Raw genomic sequence first — 16,671 nt, forward strand, 5'->3', positions numbered from 1 at the left:
AGTAAGGCAAACAGGAGTCTCCCTTCCCACCCAGGAAGAAAGACTGCTGAAAATACTTGAAGGGACAAAGGAACTAAGCTGAGGAGAAGGCAAGGGCTGAGTCCAGACTGAGACAGAGGAGTCTAGTCAGTAAAGAGAAATAACTGGAACTTTAAGCTACAGAAATTCTGCTTTCTTCCTAAAATAACATTTAGGGTGAGAAATTACATTTTGTAACTTGTTTCTTTAGTGAATTAAGCCTAGCTTGCACGTTTTGTTTTATTTGTTCAGTAATCTGCTTTGTTCTGTTTGCTATAACTTAAAAATTACCTTTTGTAGTTAATAAACTTATTTATTGTTTATAAGCTAACCCAGTTTGTGCAATTCATTCCTGGGGCGGGGGGCAAGAAGCTGTGTATATCTCGCTTCACACTGAGGGAGAGGGCAAATTTTTATGAGCTTGCGCTGTGCAGATCTTTCTATTCAGCACAAGATGATATTACTATGGGTTTATTCCCCAAAGGGGGTGTGCACGTGAGTGCTGGGTGAATCCTCTCACATAGAGCTGACTTCTGTGTCTGCAGTTGAGTGTGGCCTTACCTGTGTGTGTGTGTGTGTGTGTGTGTGTGTGCGCGCGCACGCACGCTGCCAGAGACCAGAGAGCCTATTCAGCAAAACGGGCTAGTAGAGCTAGTGAAATCCTAGTACATCAGGTGGCATCTGGGGTGGGGGGGTTCAACCCATCACAATGCCCAAAAGCGTCTCATTAAATCCTTTTAATGATCATACCTAGTGTGGAATTTTACGTTGATATAATTAAAAATATAAAACTCCTCTTTTGGTCAATATTACTTCTGATTTTATGTTGTTCTGAAGACCATAAGGAGCAGCTAGTGTGCCCCCCTCCCCTGCATTAGGATTCAGTAAGTGTTAGGATAAGTATGCAGTGTGTATTTGGTGAAAGAGTAGATTGAAAACAGAGTTATCTGCAACTGCTCAGCTAAGAGCCTTTGAACAACTGACTTTATTAGCCAAATTATCACGTGACTGGGGTGCAATTATACAATATAGCCACTAGGTGGCAGCATAAATGTGACAGCAGTGTAAGGAACATGTTCACTTGTCATTATTAACCAGTGCACTGCAAAGTTACTGTATGATTCAGTAGAATAAAGTCCTTTCACAGACATGCCACTGTGTATTTATGTTCTCTGACATGTCACTGAGGGATCACTTCACTGGGAATGGGGAGACCACTGAGAACAGCCTGTATATTTGCTACTGCTTCTTCTGTCATCATACGGGTGGCTTGGACTGTAGCAGTTCCAATGTGTGGAGTTATGATAATGTTCTTTAATTTTAATAATGGATGATCTCTGCAAGAAAAAGAGAGGCTAGAATAATTAGAGGTGAATTTTACATTGCTACCGCCATGTTCACTCTAACAGAAAAGGACCAAGCCCTAGGGCAGCAGTAACTCTGGCAAAGTCTTGCAAGTGAGGAAGGGGTACCATGATGCACAGAGGGTTGCACAGAGCAGTGGGGAGCAAATTTGCCCACCACTTCTCCTGCATGGGTCTTCATGTCAGTCAGCCTGCTACAGAGCTGCAATACATGAGAATAAGGGGCTAGTTTGTCAGTTGCTTGCGCATAACAGCCTGAAGATTTGACCTCAAGCCACTTACAGGAATTTGTAGATGACAGATATTGATGTTGCAAGCGTATTTTTGCTCTTTCTAATGCACATGCACACAGACTTTAAAAATTTGGACATAAGCAACTGGCCCATGGCCCCTGAGAGAATCAGGAAAAGAACCAGGATTAGAACTCAGGAGTTCCTGGCACCTAGTCTTGTACCCAGTAAACCAGAACACATCTCTCCCACAAAAATATGCAAACACCTATGTAAAATGTGATTTGGATTTGAAGATTGTGTCTAACATATTCCCAGAATTCTGAAGGAATGCTGAAGTATTTAAGAATGCTTTCCAGTATTAATCTGTAATGCAAACAATTTCTGATAAATAGAAAACAGTTTTCTACCTTGGCAGAGGTTCAGGGTATGTCACATCCAAAGCTGCAGCCTTAATAATCCCATTTTGGAGAGCTTCCACCAATGCATCATGATCAACTACTGCACCTGCATTAAAATGATAGTATCTTATTGGCATATCCAGATAAGGTACAGAAGAAAACTAATCTCCAGGTAAATTCAATATCTTTAACTGAGAGGAAAGGTCTCATAATGCAATTTAAAATACTATTGGATTTATATCTCATTATAAAAACAAGACTGCCTTCTAGTAATGGCTAATCAAAGAAAGCAAAGAATGAATTTTTTTTATTAGCAAGACAGCATGGTCCAGTGGACAGAGCACTGGATTGGGATTCAGGAGACTTGGTTCTAGTCCTAGTTATGCCACTGACCTGCTCTGTGATCTTAGGTGAGTCACTTTGCCTCTATATCTTCTTCACTCCTTTACCTAGTTGTCTATTGAGACTGAAATCTCTTTGGGACAGGAACTGTCTCTTACAGATTTATATAGCTTTGAAGACCAGAAGGGACCACTGAAATCATCTGGTCTGACCTCCCACATAACACAGGCCATAGCACTTCCCTGAATTAATTCCTGTTTGAAATAGAGTGGATCTTTTAGAAAAACATCCAATCGTGATTTAAGAATTGCCACCACAACCCTTGGTAAGTTGTTCCATTGGTTAATTACCCTCATCAATAAAATTTTTCACCTTATTTCCAAGTCTGAATTTGTCTAGCTTCACTTCCAGCCATTCCTTTCTCTGCTAGTTTGAAGAGCCCATTATTAAATATTTTTCCCCATGTAGGTATTTATAGACCGTAATCAAGCCACCCCGAACCTTCTCTTTGTTAAGGTAAACAGTTTGAGCTACTTGAGTCTATCACTATAAGGCACGTTTTCTAATCCTTTAATCATTTTCGTGGCTCTTCTCTGAAACCTCTCCAATTTATCAACTTCCTTCTTGAATTGTGGATACTAGAACTGGACACAGTATTCCAGCAGCGGTTGTGTCAATACAGAGATAAAGTAACCTCTCTACTCCTCCTGAAGCTTCCCCTGTTTATCGCTCTAGGATCACATTAGCCCTTTTGCCACAGAGTGGCACAGGAAGCTCATGTGCATGGGGCTAAGCCTCTGTAAGAGAATCAGAGTTCTCCACACATGGCATCTGCCGCACTCTACATCTCCCCAATTGCCCCAACCAAAGGTGCTGAAGGCACCTTTCCCTGACCCAGTCTAAACTCTCTGGGTTTTCTTCTCTGCATCCCACAGTCCCCTTTCCCTGCGGCTCTTGCACAGAAGCCACGAGAGCGAAGGGGTCACTGTCTTATGAATTTGTGTGGTGCCAAAGGGGCTCCAGCCTCAGTTAGGGTGCTACATGTTACTGTAATACAAATTATAATGACACAATTTAGTACAGAAATTCGACTGTACTAGATAACATTCTCAGTGGGCAGTGGGCTGCCCTGGCGTTCAGTTCATCCTAAAGATATTTGTACATTTTTCCTTAGATGTAATAACCCTGAGTTAAAATCAGAGGTGCTGGATGCTCACTGAGCCCCTCACAACTCCTGTTGAGAGTAGAGTTGCCAACCCTCCAGGATTGTCCTGGAGTCTCCAGGAATTAAAAATTAATCTTTAATAAAAGATTATGTCCTGTGCTGAAACCTCCAGGAATACGTCCAACCAAAATTGGCAACCCTAGTTGAGAGGCACAACAGCATGGGTTGCCCCTTAAGGCCTGGAGGCCTGAGGCTAGCTAATCCTGATTACTAAAAAAAATGCTGTAGCCCATCTGTGCCACATTGACAGCCTTGATGGGGCCTGATGGCGGACAGCTGAGTCACTGGAACTGGGGAAGCGAAGGGACCATGGCCCTCCACTTTTAAAAGTGGGAGGGCCAGGACCCTCACTTTTTAACAAAAGAAACATAAGCACAGAATTTATGTCCCCCGCAGATTTTTTCCCTCCACAAAATAATAGATTCTGTTGGGGAGACGCTGCAATTACACTATTTGCCCACCAGAGGCTCAGCCACAAGAAAGAGCTCCTGGCTTACCCCTGGAGCAGCCAGCCATGGAGAGACAGGCGGCACTTTACAAAGGTTCCGGTGCCCTTGAGCTCAGTCTTTTATAAAGGGCAGTAGGAAGCTGCAAAGAGGGGAAGTTCAGGGAAGTGGAGAGAGTGAGAAAGGTTGCGGCAGGGGAAAACTCTAACACTATGGAAGTTTGGGGGCTAGAAGCCAAGGAGCTGGAAGCTCTTGTGAGGAAACCAGGATGGGGTTTGGGCCTAAAGGCCAGTGACAGAAGGCTGAGCTCTAGCTAGGAAGAGCTGGAGGATGGGTTGTGAGAGCATACTGGGACAGAAGAGAGCTCTGGCTGTTAGAAAAGACACCAAAGCTCAGTATGGACTCTTGTACGGTGATGGACTGTATATGGCACCCTAAGGTTCCATACACACTATTTGTGTGATTAAACTGACCCCAGGAAGGGGTGATGGTAACTCAGAGAGAAGCCTGTGTGCAGTCCTTCAGGGGACCTGAAGGGCAGGAAACAGAAGCAGGGTATTGCAGGTGGCCTCTGGCCATGAAGGAGTGCTCAGGAGGCAGCCAACCCTGTGATAAGAGGTCAAGGGGAGCTGTGGATGTTCACCACTAATCAGCATTTGGTCTACAATTAATTACTTATTATTAGTTAAGTGCCAGCTATCCTGTATACTGAACAAAACATGGAGGAAGTCACAGACCTTGGCTGAGAGAGCTTCTTGATGCAAATAGACAACATTCAACTCCACCTTTACTATAAAACTGCAACCAGTGCTTCCATAACACCCTACCTCTGCTGATGTTAATGAGAGTAGCAGTGGGTTTCATCTGCTCTAACTCTCTTTTCCCAATCAATTTGTGTGTCTGAGGTGTCAGGTTCACAACCAGTATCACAAAGTCAGATTGCTGGAGCAAATCTTCCATCTTTTCACAGTAGCGGGCACCAACAGCCTGTTCCTCCTCTTCTTTTCTGAGGCAAAAAGACCAGAATTATCTTTTATTGTAAGAAAATAAAATCACTTGCTGCTGCTGCTGCTACTACTCCACCCCCATGGAGGATGGAAAGAGAGCATAGTTGCTATGAACCAGTGTCTCTGCTGTTACAGAAATATAAAATAGGTAACAGTGGCATAGAAAGAACTGGGTGACTCCTACAATCCTATTTGGATTGGCCTTCAGTGAGGACTCTGGTGGGGAGGGGCAGTGAGAGAGGTGAATACATTAATCCGAGGGGCGTTGAGGGAGGAACAAAAAGAAATGACATTTCATTGAGAGCAATACTAAGCATGTTACTATATTGATTATACTTATTTCCTAACAGAATTTCAGTGAAAAAACAGGAATAGAAGCATCTCAGTGACCCCTTCTGTGTTTTTTAGTGGAAAATATGCTTTGTTCATGAATATGTTCTCATGAGTACTTATGTGGCCTCTTAAGGGAGAGTGTATAATGCCATGTGAGAGGATAGCAGATGAGCCATTTCTTGAAATGATTAGAACTGTTCAGTGGTGCTATAAGAACTTACCATGTTAAAGTGTGCTCAAAACTCAATTAAGTGACACACAAATAAACATGCTTTTAATTTATATATTTTAACATCAAGAATTATTTGAACTATGCTATGACCATCAATCATTTTCTCTCTCATTACCCAGCTAAAAGGCCAAAAACTGAACTCCTTACTCAGTTTACTGGGCCGCCCGGGGGGGGGCAAGTGGGGCAATTTGCCCCAGGCTCCGGGCCCCGCAGGGGCCCCCACGAGAGTTTTTCGTGGCCCCTGGAGCGGGGTCCTTCACTCGCTCTGGGGACCCCGGAAAACTCTTGCAGGGCCCAGGCCTCCAGAGCTTCTTCCACTCCGGGTCTTCGGCAGCAGGGGGTCCTTCCACCCTGGGGCGGAAGGACCCCCCGCTGCCGAATTACCACCAAAGACCCGGCACTTCGGCGGCGGGTCCCACTTTGGCGGTAATTCGGCAGCAGGGGGCCCCCCCCACGGGTCTTCAGGGCACTTCAGCAGCGGGTCCCGGAGCGGAAGGACCCCCTGCCGCCGAATTACCACCAAAGCGGGGGGCCCCAGGCCCCTTGAATCCTCTGGGCGGCCCTGTCAGTTTATATGTGGTCCTTGTTAATGGGAATTTTGCCTGTGTAACTACACGCTGAGTAAGGAATTCAGGCTTTGGCGCACAGATTGGAAATAGCTGCAGGGTATAAAATATAAAAGTGATATGCAATATATACTGGCTAGCATGTGTATGTGCCACCGCCTTCTCTGAATGGAAAGTCAGAACTTCTCAAATAGACAGGATTATCACCCTCTACGTATACTTGATCCTGCTTTAGTGCCGGGGGCTGGAGTAGAATACTAGATGATCCCTTGAGGTCCCTTCAAGCCCTACGTTTCTATGATTCTAGTGGCTGGTTAGAAGACTGAAACTCTACAGCTGCTTGTGAAGATTCTCCTTTAGCTGAAAAGGGAGTGCTGTGTTCATGGAGCTGAAACTCTTCAGTTCTTTCTGATGCTGCCTGTGTACAGTTCAACCGTGAGGTCTTTTTATGGTCTAGGATTCATTACAGGTGGTAAAACAGACACTGAATGAAGACAATTTGAGAGGTCACTGCAGACAAGAACATCAGCCTCTGGAGTTGAAGACTGCTGTAGCTCAAAGAATTTCAGTGTCACCTTTTATAGCACATATTCTGGTTCTAACATGCAGTTTGCTTATTAAATCCACTTTCTGTTGCTGCAACATGGGAGTAACAATGAAAGTTTATTTATCCATAAAAAACAGCAAGGAAGATTGCATTTCTTTTAACAAAATTGGGGCAACCCCCACCAGAATGGGTGGGGTGGAGGTGAGGGGAACCCACTTTGTAAAGGAGCTATGTATTGCTGACCCTTTTTCTCCTGATATATATATTTAAATAGTGCTTAAAAATCATGCTGAATATATGATACTAACCTGTTCCATTGTTCTTGGCCAAAATTTTCAAGCTTGGCTGCCAAAAGTTAGGCACTTAAATTCATATTTAAGCATGTAAATAAATAAGTGACCTGATTTTCAAAAGTGCTGACTACTCACAGCTCCCTCTGAAATCAATGGGAACTGTGGTTGCTTAGGATGTTTGAAAATCAGAGTGCTCATTTAAGTATCTAAATATGGATTTAGGCACCTAATTTGTGGCAGCCAAATTTGAAAATTCTGACCCCTGAGAATGAAGGGAATTCTCACTGGAATGAGGCAAGGGGGATTTGGCATAAACTGGGAAAGAGGTTCTTTGGGCAGGTTTTGTAACAAAGAGATCTATGTATAACTTTTAAAAGAATCAAAAATATAATCTGCTCTAGTTAGCATCAGATGCACTTTCACCTCTGGTTCCTGTTGTGGTACAGAATTTTCATTTCAAAAGCTTTAGCCCTCTTGGCCACCTTATACCCAATGCTGCCCATGCCGATGATACCGAGAGTAGCCCCAGTGACTTCATCTCCCAGCCAGTCAGCAGCAAAATGCTCAGTCTGTGGAGAAACGGCAATCTGACAACCTAAGAATAAAAAATGCTGAGTGAGAAATGGTTTCTTGGTGGATGAATTCTTCCCTGTTTGTAATATCCTCTTTGAAGCTTGAAAATAACTTCTCTTTCCCTGCCAATTCACACATTTTCCATTAGACAAACCTTGATTTTCTATCAGGGTATATCCCACTATTCTCCTCGGGGAGGTACCAAGACAGAGCTGAAGTAATGTAGATTTTTTACAGGACGGGTGATGCGCGATTTTGATACAGATTAGGAGATTAGGTAACAGGACAGAATCTCATGCACTGCAGAGGCCAGCTCAACAGGGACTCTCCGCAAACTGTTGTGATGGGGACTTGGGACAAGGTGGGATGAGGTAAGAGTGGGACAGTGCCCAGGGTATGGGAGAACTGCTGTGTTTCTGTGGGATTCCTTCCTTTCAGCCTCCACAGGCACTCTCCCCTCCACTAGGGCACGGCTTGCTGCTTCAGCTATGCACTGTGCCGAAAGAAGTTGCCTCTTAGGGTATGGCTACACTGGCGATTTGCAGCGCTGGAAAGCCTCCACCAGCGCTGCAATTAGTAAGTGGCCACACCTGCAATTAAGAGTTAAGACTAAGGGCTCATGAACATTTTGTGATTTTTCCAATCCAGGAAGCTAACACACAGTGTTGGCTCCAAAAATCCACTCTCTCTATCTTCCCCGCTCCCTGTCACAGTACACCACCCTCCACCCCCCTCTTTTGAAAAGCACGTTGTTGCACTTGAATGCTGGGATAGCTGCCCATAATGCAGCACTCCCAACAGCGCTGCTAATACTGCAAATGTGGCCACACACCAGCGCTGGTAGCTGTGAGTGTGGCCACACACCAGCGCTGCTCCTACACAGCTGGATGACCAGCACTGCAAACTACCAGCGCTGCAAACCGTAAGTGTAGCCATAACCTTAGGGTATGGCTACACTGGCGATTTGCAGCGCTGGAAAGCCTCCACCAGCGCTGCAATTAGTAAGTGGCCACACCTGCAGGGCACTTCCAGCGCTGCAACTCCCTGGCTGCAGCGCTGGCCGTACACCTCACTCAGCATGGGGAATAAGGATTCCAGCGCTGGTCATCAAGTGTGGCCACACACCAGCGCTGTGATTGGCCTCCAGGGTATAAGGTGTATCCCAGAATGCTTTTATAAATTACTCTCTTTGTTTTGTTATGCAGCCTCTCTTTGTTTTGTTGTGAACGAGCTCCGTGCAGAGCTCCGTTGCCGTTGCAGTTGCCGCTTATCTAAAAAACAAACAGAACTCCTGTTTGCTGTGATCATCTGTACCTGGCTGTAAACAATCACATGAGATTGCAGGCAGGGAGGGAATGAAACCGCGGGGAGTCGTGTTGGCTGCAGGCTGTTTGCAATTAAGAGTTAAGACTAAGGGGTTGGAAACATGTTCTGATTTTTCAAGTCAGGAAGCTAAACACACAGTGTTGGCTCCAAAAATCCACTCTCTCTCTCTCCCCCCGCTCCCTGTCACACTAGATCCCACTCCACCCCGCTCTTTTGAAAAGCACGTTGTGGCCACTTGAATGCTGGGATAACTGCCCATAATGCATCACTCCCAGCAGCGCTGCTAATGTGGCCACACACCAGCGCTGCTCCTACACAGCTGGATGACCAGCGCTGCAAACCGTAAGTGTAGCCATACCCTTAGGCCTTGTCTACACTACAGGACTATTTCGAATCTACTTAAGTCGAATTTGTGGATTCGACCTTAATAAGTCGAATTTGTGTATCCATACTAAATACACAAATTCGAACTTCTGAGTCCACATTCACGGGGCCAGCTTCGACTTTGGAAGCGGTGCACTGTGGGAAGCTATCCCACAGTTCCCGCACTCCCCGCTGCCCATTGGAATTGTGGGATTTCCCCCCAATGCATGCTGGGGGGAAAAATGTGTCGAGGGTGGTTTTGGGTAACTGTCGTCATTGAACCGTCAATCACGCCCTCCCTCTCTTCCTTGAAAGCGCCAGCGGGAAATCTGTTCGCGCCCTTGTCTGGTCGGTTACAGCACGGACGCCACAGCACTGCGAGCATGGAGCCCGCTGCGATCATCGCTGCACTTATGGCCGTGTCAACTCCTCGCACCTTATCGCCCACCTCTTCCACAGTCAGCTGCTGAGAAACCGGCGAGGAGGCTCCGCAGCGGTGAGGAGAGTGGCACAGACCTCTCAGAAACCAGGGTACGCCGGGCAGTGGAGATCATGGTGGCAATGGGTCACGTTCATGGTGTGGAACGGCGATTCTGGGCCCGGGAAACAAGCACAGACTGGTGGGACCGCATAGTGCTGCAGGTCTGGGATGACACAGAGTGGCTGCGAAACTTCAGGATGCGTAAGGGCACTTTCCTTGAACTCTGTGACTTGCTGGCCCCTGCCCTGAAGCGCCAGGACACAAGGATGCGAGCAGCCCTGAGTGTGCAGAAGCGAGTGGCCATAGCCCTCTGGAAACTTGCCACGCCAGACAGCTACCGGTCAGTAGCGAACCACTTTGGCGTGGGCAAATCTACCGTGGGGATTGCTGTCATTCAAGTAGCCCACGCAATCGTTGAGCAACTGCTCTCAAAGGTAGTGACTCTCGGAAATGTCCAGGTCATCATAGATGGCTTCGCCGCGATGGGATTCCCGAATTAAATGGCTTCCTGGTGTGGACGGTTGAGCGGTTAGTTCGAATTAACGCTGATAAATTCGAATTAAAGTCCTAGTGTAGACCAGGCCTTAGAGTACAAACTAACAAAGGCAACACAGTTAGCATCATCAGCAAGTCTAACATTATTCTTGGAACAGGGTTTATTAATTTGAGTTCTTTGCTGTAGCAAAGCAAAGTTATTCAGTGGATTTCATAGCAAATCATCTTCTCTGGTGATGGAGACCCAAGGCCTGATGTCCACGGCCTTGCACCCTTGTGTAGTCTTTTACATTGATGCAAAGAGGGTATTAATGAGTGAAGAATTTTAATTTGCTTGCACTTTGGATAGTTGTAAATAATTACATAAGGTGCAGGCACTGGAGAATTAGAGTGCAAATTCTAGTCCACACAGTAACCCTTGTACTGTACATAAATCAAATCATAGGCAGTTTTAAACACCTAATTTAGACAGAAGCCTTAATTCTGTTGCCATTGCCTTCAGTAGAAGCTGGATTGGGCTCAGAATATCAAAAACAATGTAGAAAAAAGCAGGACCACTTGAAAAACTGAATCTTTGCAGCTTTTCCTCCTGTAAAGATTCTTAAACATTATTTCAGCTAGATAATCTGTGACAGAATAAAAATAAAATATGCCAGAAATGTAGCTGACATGACTTACGGAAATATCAGCAAAGGAATTAAAAAAAGTTACCTTCCACTAGCCTTCTGGCAGATGCCAGCATCAAGGTCATCCCAATGTCTGCTGTGGAGTCAGAAACAGCATGTGGAGTATTGGTCACTTTAACTCCAAAGCTTGAAATCAGTTTTAAGTCCAGGTGATCCACTCCTACTCCAGAGTTTGCAATCACCTTTAAGTGAGGTAGGCTCTGGAGGAGCTCCCGGTCAATGACTGGTCTGCCCTCATATATGAAAACAGATTTGATCTTTTCACTCAATCTTTCTTTCTTTTTAAGAAATTCCTTCATGGTGATAAGGTGAAAGTGTTTCTTCAAGAACTCCACATGGCCTTCCAGCACACCACATACACCTCCTATTTCAACGATCAAAAGACCAGGCTGCTCTTGCTTTGCCATGACCTGTGAAAAGGATTAAGAGAAATATACCGTGGAATATGAGAAAAGAACATTTTTGTAAAAATACCATTCAGTAGGTATGACGGGGTGTACCTATCCCCCACCGGTCCAGCAAGGGTTACCCACAAGCTATGGGCTGAGGAAGCCACACCCCCTCACCTCTGCTGGGCATGCTCTAACTAGAACCAGAGTATAAAAGGGAGTAGTTCAGCTGAGTCTCGTCTGGCCACTGATGAGAGCAGATGTGTGTTGCAGGCTCCAGCTAGGAGGCTGCCAGAGCTCTAGGACACAGAAGCCAGTTGGGTTGAGACTCCAACAGACTCCTCCGCCGAAGTGGCGGAGAGACAGCAGATGCCAGGAGGCCCATGGAACAGAACTGTATTAATGGGTGACCAAGACTGATTATAGAAGCGCCGGTTCCCTAGGGCCGTGGGTTAGGAGAAGGGTAGGCCCGGGTCCCCCTACCCTGGCTGTCCTGCCATCAGGGGCAGCTGATGCCCAGAGGGGTGAACTTTGCCACAGAAAAACAGCCTTACTGATTCTGGCCATTGGGCAATACTGCCCTGAGCTTCAGGGCCGCAACATAGACCCAGGCCACTTGGGCCGTCAAATATCCACTTGGATAACCCCCCGCAATCCAACATCCTGTGATGGGGTGTACCTACCATGCGGCAATAGGGATAATTTAAACCCACATTTGTAAATCTGTACTTCGGGTAGCTACATACTTCCCTCAATTACACAATGTAAATCCAGAGTTACTAACTTGAAGTCAGTGCAGTTACTCTGGGTTTACCCTGGCATGAGGGCCTGACCCAGCCATCAGTGAAGTCAATGGGAATCATTCCAGTGACTTCAATGAGTACAGGATTAGGCCATGACAGAACAGACCCCATCAGGACTAGTGTCTGTAGGGATGCTAAGAGGTTTAACTCTGAATTGTCCCTCATTTCCAGAGACATCACCCATTTTAGTCCCAAAGTTACTTCCATTCCACACAATCTGGCAGCCCCTCACTTTTATTCTTGAAAATTATTTATCTCAGTAATAAAGGATCAGGACAAAGAGATTACTTTACAAAGTCATTTTAAATTGTCTGTGTGACTATCTGTTGTCTGTCCCGCATTTCTATCACACACTACATCTAAATTTGGATCCTAGCAGATTGAGAAGTATGCTAAAAAGAATCAGAGCCTGTAATCCTCAACAGGATTCTGACCAGTCCATGCCAGAAGCATAAGGGGTAAGGGGACATCCTTTCTTTGATTTCTCCTCTTGCACATCCATGCAGGGATTATCCAGAATCTAGGCATGTAACAAGCTAGCTGCTCAAGTACGTACTTATGGTCTCAGAAGTACGTACTTATGTTCCCATTCTGATGCCTGTGCTGCTGCAGCTACACTATTTTTAGCAAGCTAGCTTGATCAAAGCTTGCTCTGGTATGCCTACATGTGCTGCAATTGCACCTCCTGATTGCAGTGTAGACATATACCCACAATGGTCCAGTTCACTGTTACCCTGCACTTTGGGGAGTCATTTACACAAGAGCAAAGTGAGTGCAAAATGCTTCCCCTTTCTGATTTGGCAGTGTTTTACACCTGCTTCATACTGGTGTATAAAGAGCTATGCAAGAATTGAAGAAATACTGAATGGGGCAACTCAAAGTACATAAAGTTAAGTTGTGCATACATTATTTGCTGGATCAAAGTCACTTATTGTGGAGCTACTTGAGAATATTTTGAGGTAAACTAGTGGCAGAATGGAGAGAGATTTACTGAGCTAGTGGACAACTTCTTTGCTTGCTATTTGTGATAGACAGATGGATGACACCCTGAGATATATGCTAAATACCAATAAAGGAAAAGGTTTTTTAAAACATCAAATAAATACTATGAGCAATAGTACACAATATCAGCCACCATCTGAGTTATTATATGTCTAAACTGTTGCCTGACTATAACCCTGGAGCAAGGACTGTCTCACATTGAGCACTTAAATAATATTAATGTCAGTAAATTAAAAATATTTAGGGGTCGTTTATGCTCCCCCGACACTAACCTTGGTTTGGGGAGCACTTACTCCTGCTTTGCCAATGCTATTTGGACCAGTCCAGGAGCTCCACCTGGGATCCATATTCCTCTTTGTCCAGTGATGCACATGACAAACAGCTGGATGAATAAGTCTACCAGCCAACCTCGGGCAGCCAGTGGCCAAGTGAATTGCTTCTACCAAACAGACTGCTTTAACGCTAAACATAATCTTTCAGATGTCCCCTCCAGTGTTTTAAAGGTAAACTTGTCAAGGATATAGACTAGTATCATCTGATGCGTCGCCAGCCCTCATGATTTTATACCAGATTTGCAATATTTGGTATTTTTCTTAAAGCCCCAGCTCCTCAAATCACTTGATTATGTGAAAAATGAAAGTAAGTTTCTAGCCCTCACAGCTACAGAGCAAAACTTGAAAACATGACCCCTAAAAGCTGAAGCACCACAATACAAATCAAAATAATAAAAAAAAATTTTTTTAAATTTAATTGTTTTTAAAATAATCTTTTGTATTCAGTGAAGTAAGCCTGCAGAATTTCTACAGGCTCTGCTTTCTGCTGAAGTAAGTAAAGTTATCCAGAACAAATCTCTTTCACTGACATTCTTTAAATGAAAACTGATTATAGTAATGATAAATAACCTGGTAGTTTCTATTGCTTTCTTCCTGATGCTGATCCTGGTGTAACTCTGATTTACCACTTCTGGCAGTGGCAATAGCTTAAACACAAAATCTCGTTATGCAGCTACTTCCCGATCTCCAGATCCAGATCCAGTTATGCTGCACACACTCGGACTTGCACTCATATGATGTAATCCTTCATACAAGGTCCCATAGCTGTCTGTACTCTGCCTGAATCCAACCCCACATAGCTAATGCATTATAGTATATATTCTTTCTGTGTAAATTTCAGTTGGCAGCAGCTGAGTACACTCACATAATTGTGAGCACTGCCAGCCATCTCTGCCAGGTCCACCCTCTATCAGAGGGTCTTTGGACACTTCAGCAGGAACTGCCACATAGAGTGACAGTATCTTCCAGTCTTTATCTCATCGTCTTTGGCTTTCTGTGCACCCTTCCTAAATGATGTCATCTTCCTCCTCCCTGCTTCTGAAACTGAATCGTACGGGGAGGGGAATAGCAGAGGCTGTTGTTAGAATGTTTTTAGTTCTCAGTGAGTGGCTACACACATTCTTGTGGCAATGGAATCTGATTCAGAATCCATCCGCTATTGTAGAACTGTGCTCCAAAATCAAAGTTTTTTTTAAAATATGCTTCTAGCCCTATGAACCTAATGTAAACTAATGCAGTGATATCTGTGTGAATGTGCGGAGACAAAGTGAAATAATAGCTCTAAGTCAGATGTGGACTGTCCTAGGTATAGCAATGATTGTGTTAACTCTGAAACCTAATGATGTCAATTTATGTGTCAACATTGCTAATAATTTAATTGCTGATTATTTTAATAAAAATATCTACCCAAGATGTTTATCTATCCTTTGTGCAATCACAGATATTGGGACATCAGACAGTGAGGTAGCTTGTTACAGCTAACATAAGAACCTAGGAGTTTAAACCTCCTCCACTACTGAAGTTTGAGTCACCTTAATGTCTGCTGCTGAAACTGAATATTTTGGAGTAGCATAAAATAAATTGAATTTACTATTAAAATATATAATACACACAACAGTAGACTGGTTATGTTATTTATTGCCATTCATTAACATTTTTACATTCCATTCAGTAAAATCCTCACTGTTTTAATTTACTGAGTGCTCATGCAGAATTTAGGACTAGAATGAAGCAGAAACCAGTGGGTTTTGCAGCAGAATTTATGTTGTTTGCTGACAAGTACACTAAGTCTTGATGATATCCAAGAAAGTGGAGCAACTCTGTCAGGAGCTGGGCATGAGGGAGTTCTGTGGAAGGATTTGTTCTGGGTAAGTGGGCTTATTGATTGCTGTTGTGATGAGCACGGGGAGACAAGGGAGGAGACTGATATTCATCTGCAATCCAGCTGGTTGAAATCTGTACATGCCCCACGATTTTCACATAGGGATTTATAACTTTTTGTAGACTAGGGCATCAGCTAATAATAATAAGCTTATCCTGGGGTTCATGGTTTTCAATGCATGGTCAATGACCAATAAAGTCATCCATGATTTAATTATGGATAAGCCCCTCTTTTTTTGCTTGTTATTAAAAAAACCAGCAAGATAATTCAGATTGTTCTCTACTGGTGCAGCTTTCTCTGGTTCAGTACTTGGTTCAATATGAGACTAGAATGGGAGGAAAAGGAGAGTAGGTGTGCTCTTTGCACCCTACAGTGTCCAATTTTAAGGCTGGATTTGACTGGTTGTGTTCAGCCTTCATTAATTTGGGAATTTTGGTAATGTAAAGACTTTCCTACTAATCCACAGGATTCCTAACCATACTTGTTGATATAATGCCTGTACTGGTTTTGGATTCACCCAGTTAGTCTTCTGCTTATTGCACCATGATGATGATGACTATTTTGTTATTTTTGGGTCTTACACTAACCATGATAGTATCTCATATGGCTTCTAGTCTGAGTTATGTGAAAGCACATAATTTGAGAATCGACATAGGAAGTGTGGTAATTACATTCTTGTCATGGTTAGAGTACCCTCAAACTAGTTTCCTTGACCAGTGACTCATGTCTTGTCCATGACCAAAACTGCCTGCTAAGAGCACAGAGAGTTTTCCATGTCCCTAAACTTGGCTGTGGCAGGAACGTGGTGAGTGATTTTTCTAGTACATCATCACATCTGCAAAAGTCTGGCTCAGCAGAACTGTTCTGTGGGCGAGTGAGCTCGGCACATCCAGACGGACCCCACTTGGCATGGCAATGATCCCTGGTTGCTGTGAATTTTCTACCCATTAAGGCTTGACCGCAGCAGGACAGGTTGCCTGCCATGCCGAAGCGGGAGCCAGCCTCGCAGAAAGTGAGGACGTGCTGCACGGTGCCGTACTCTCAAGCCCGGGGCCCAGCTCGGCCAGAAGCCCATCTCTAGCTGTGGCCGGCACCAGCTGCTTCAGAGATAGGTGCAGGGCACCCCGAAGCGGGCGTGACACTAATGGCATCGCCTGGCCCTGGAGACACCTTGTCTGGAAACTGGTGGCAGCCAGCACTGGCTCCTGCCCTGAAGTGTGAGGCTCAACGTCCCTGGCATGCATCACCCTGGCACCGCTCCCCAGGGCTGGGCCCCTCCCTGCCTGGCATAACAATCTCCAGCCCCAGGGCAAACAGCGGGGCTGTTGACACCTC

At 44.8% G+C, this 16,671-nt stretch overlaps 1 protein-coding gene across 4 annotated transcripts in view; it reads right to left on the reverse strand.

The window, feature by feature from the left end:
* The window catches only part of LOC120396389 (probable 2-ketogluconate reductase), a 16,551-nt gene extending 2,106 nt beyond the window's left edge, over positions 1 to 14,445 (reverse strand). Inside the window, exons 1-6 of one of the 4 annotated variants that reach the window (XM_039521206.1) lie at positions 14,320 to 14,445; positions 10,954 to 11,338; positions 7,428 to 7,599; positions 4,854 to 5,032; positions 2,023 to 2,119; positions 1 to 1,355 (exon numbers count right to left, since the gene is read on the reverse strand). The exon at positions 1 to 1,355 is cut by the window's left edge and continues 2,106 nt beyond it. In XM_039521206.1, coding sequence (XP_039377140.1) covers positions 1,199 to 1,355; positions 2,023 to 2,119; positions 4,854 to 5,032; positions 7,428 to 7,599; positions 10,954 to 11,338; positions 14,320 to 14,343 — 1,014 coding nt within the window. In that variant the 5' untranslated portion in view covers positions 14,344 to 14,445 and the 3' untranslated portion in view covers positions 1 to 1,198. The other 3 variants (XM_039521207.1, XM_039521205.1, XM_039521208.1) reach the window with 3 other exon arrangements.
* Positions 14,446 to 16,671: the final 2,226 nt, after the last annotated feature.

This window comes from Mauremys reevesii, linkage group 2, assembly GCF_016161935.1.
Source record: "Mauremys reevesii isolate NIE-2019 linkage group 2, ASM1616193v1, whole genome shotgun sequence".
Lineage (NCBI taxonomy): Eukaryota > Metazoa > Chordata > Testudines > Geoemydidae > Mauremys > Mauremys reevesii.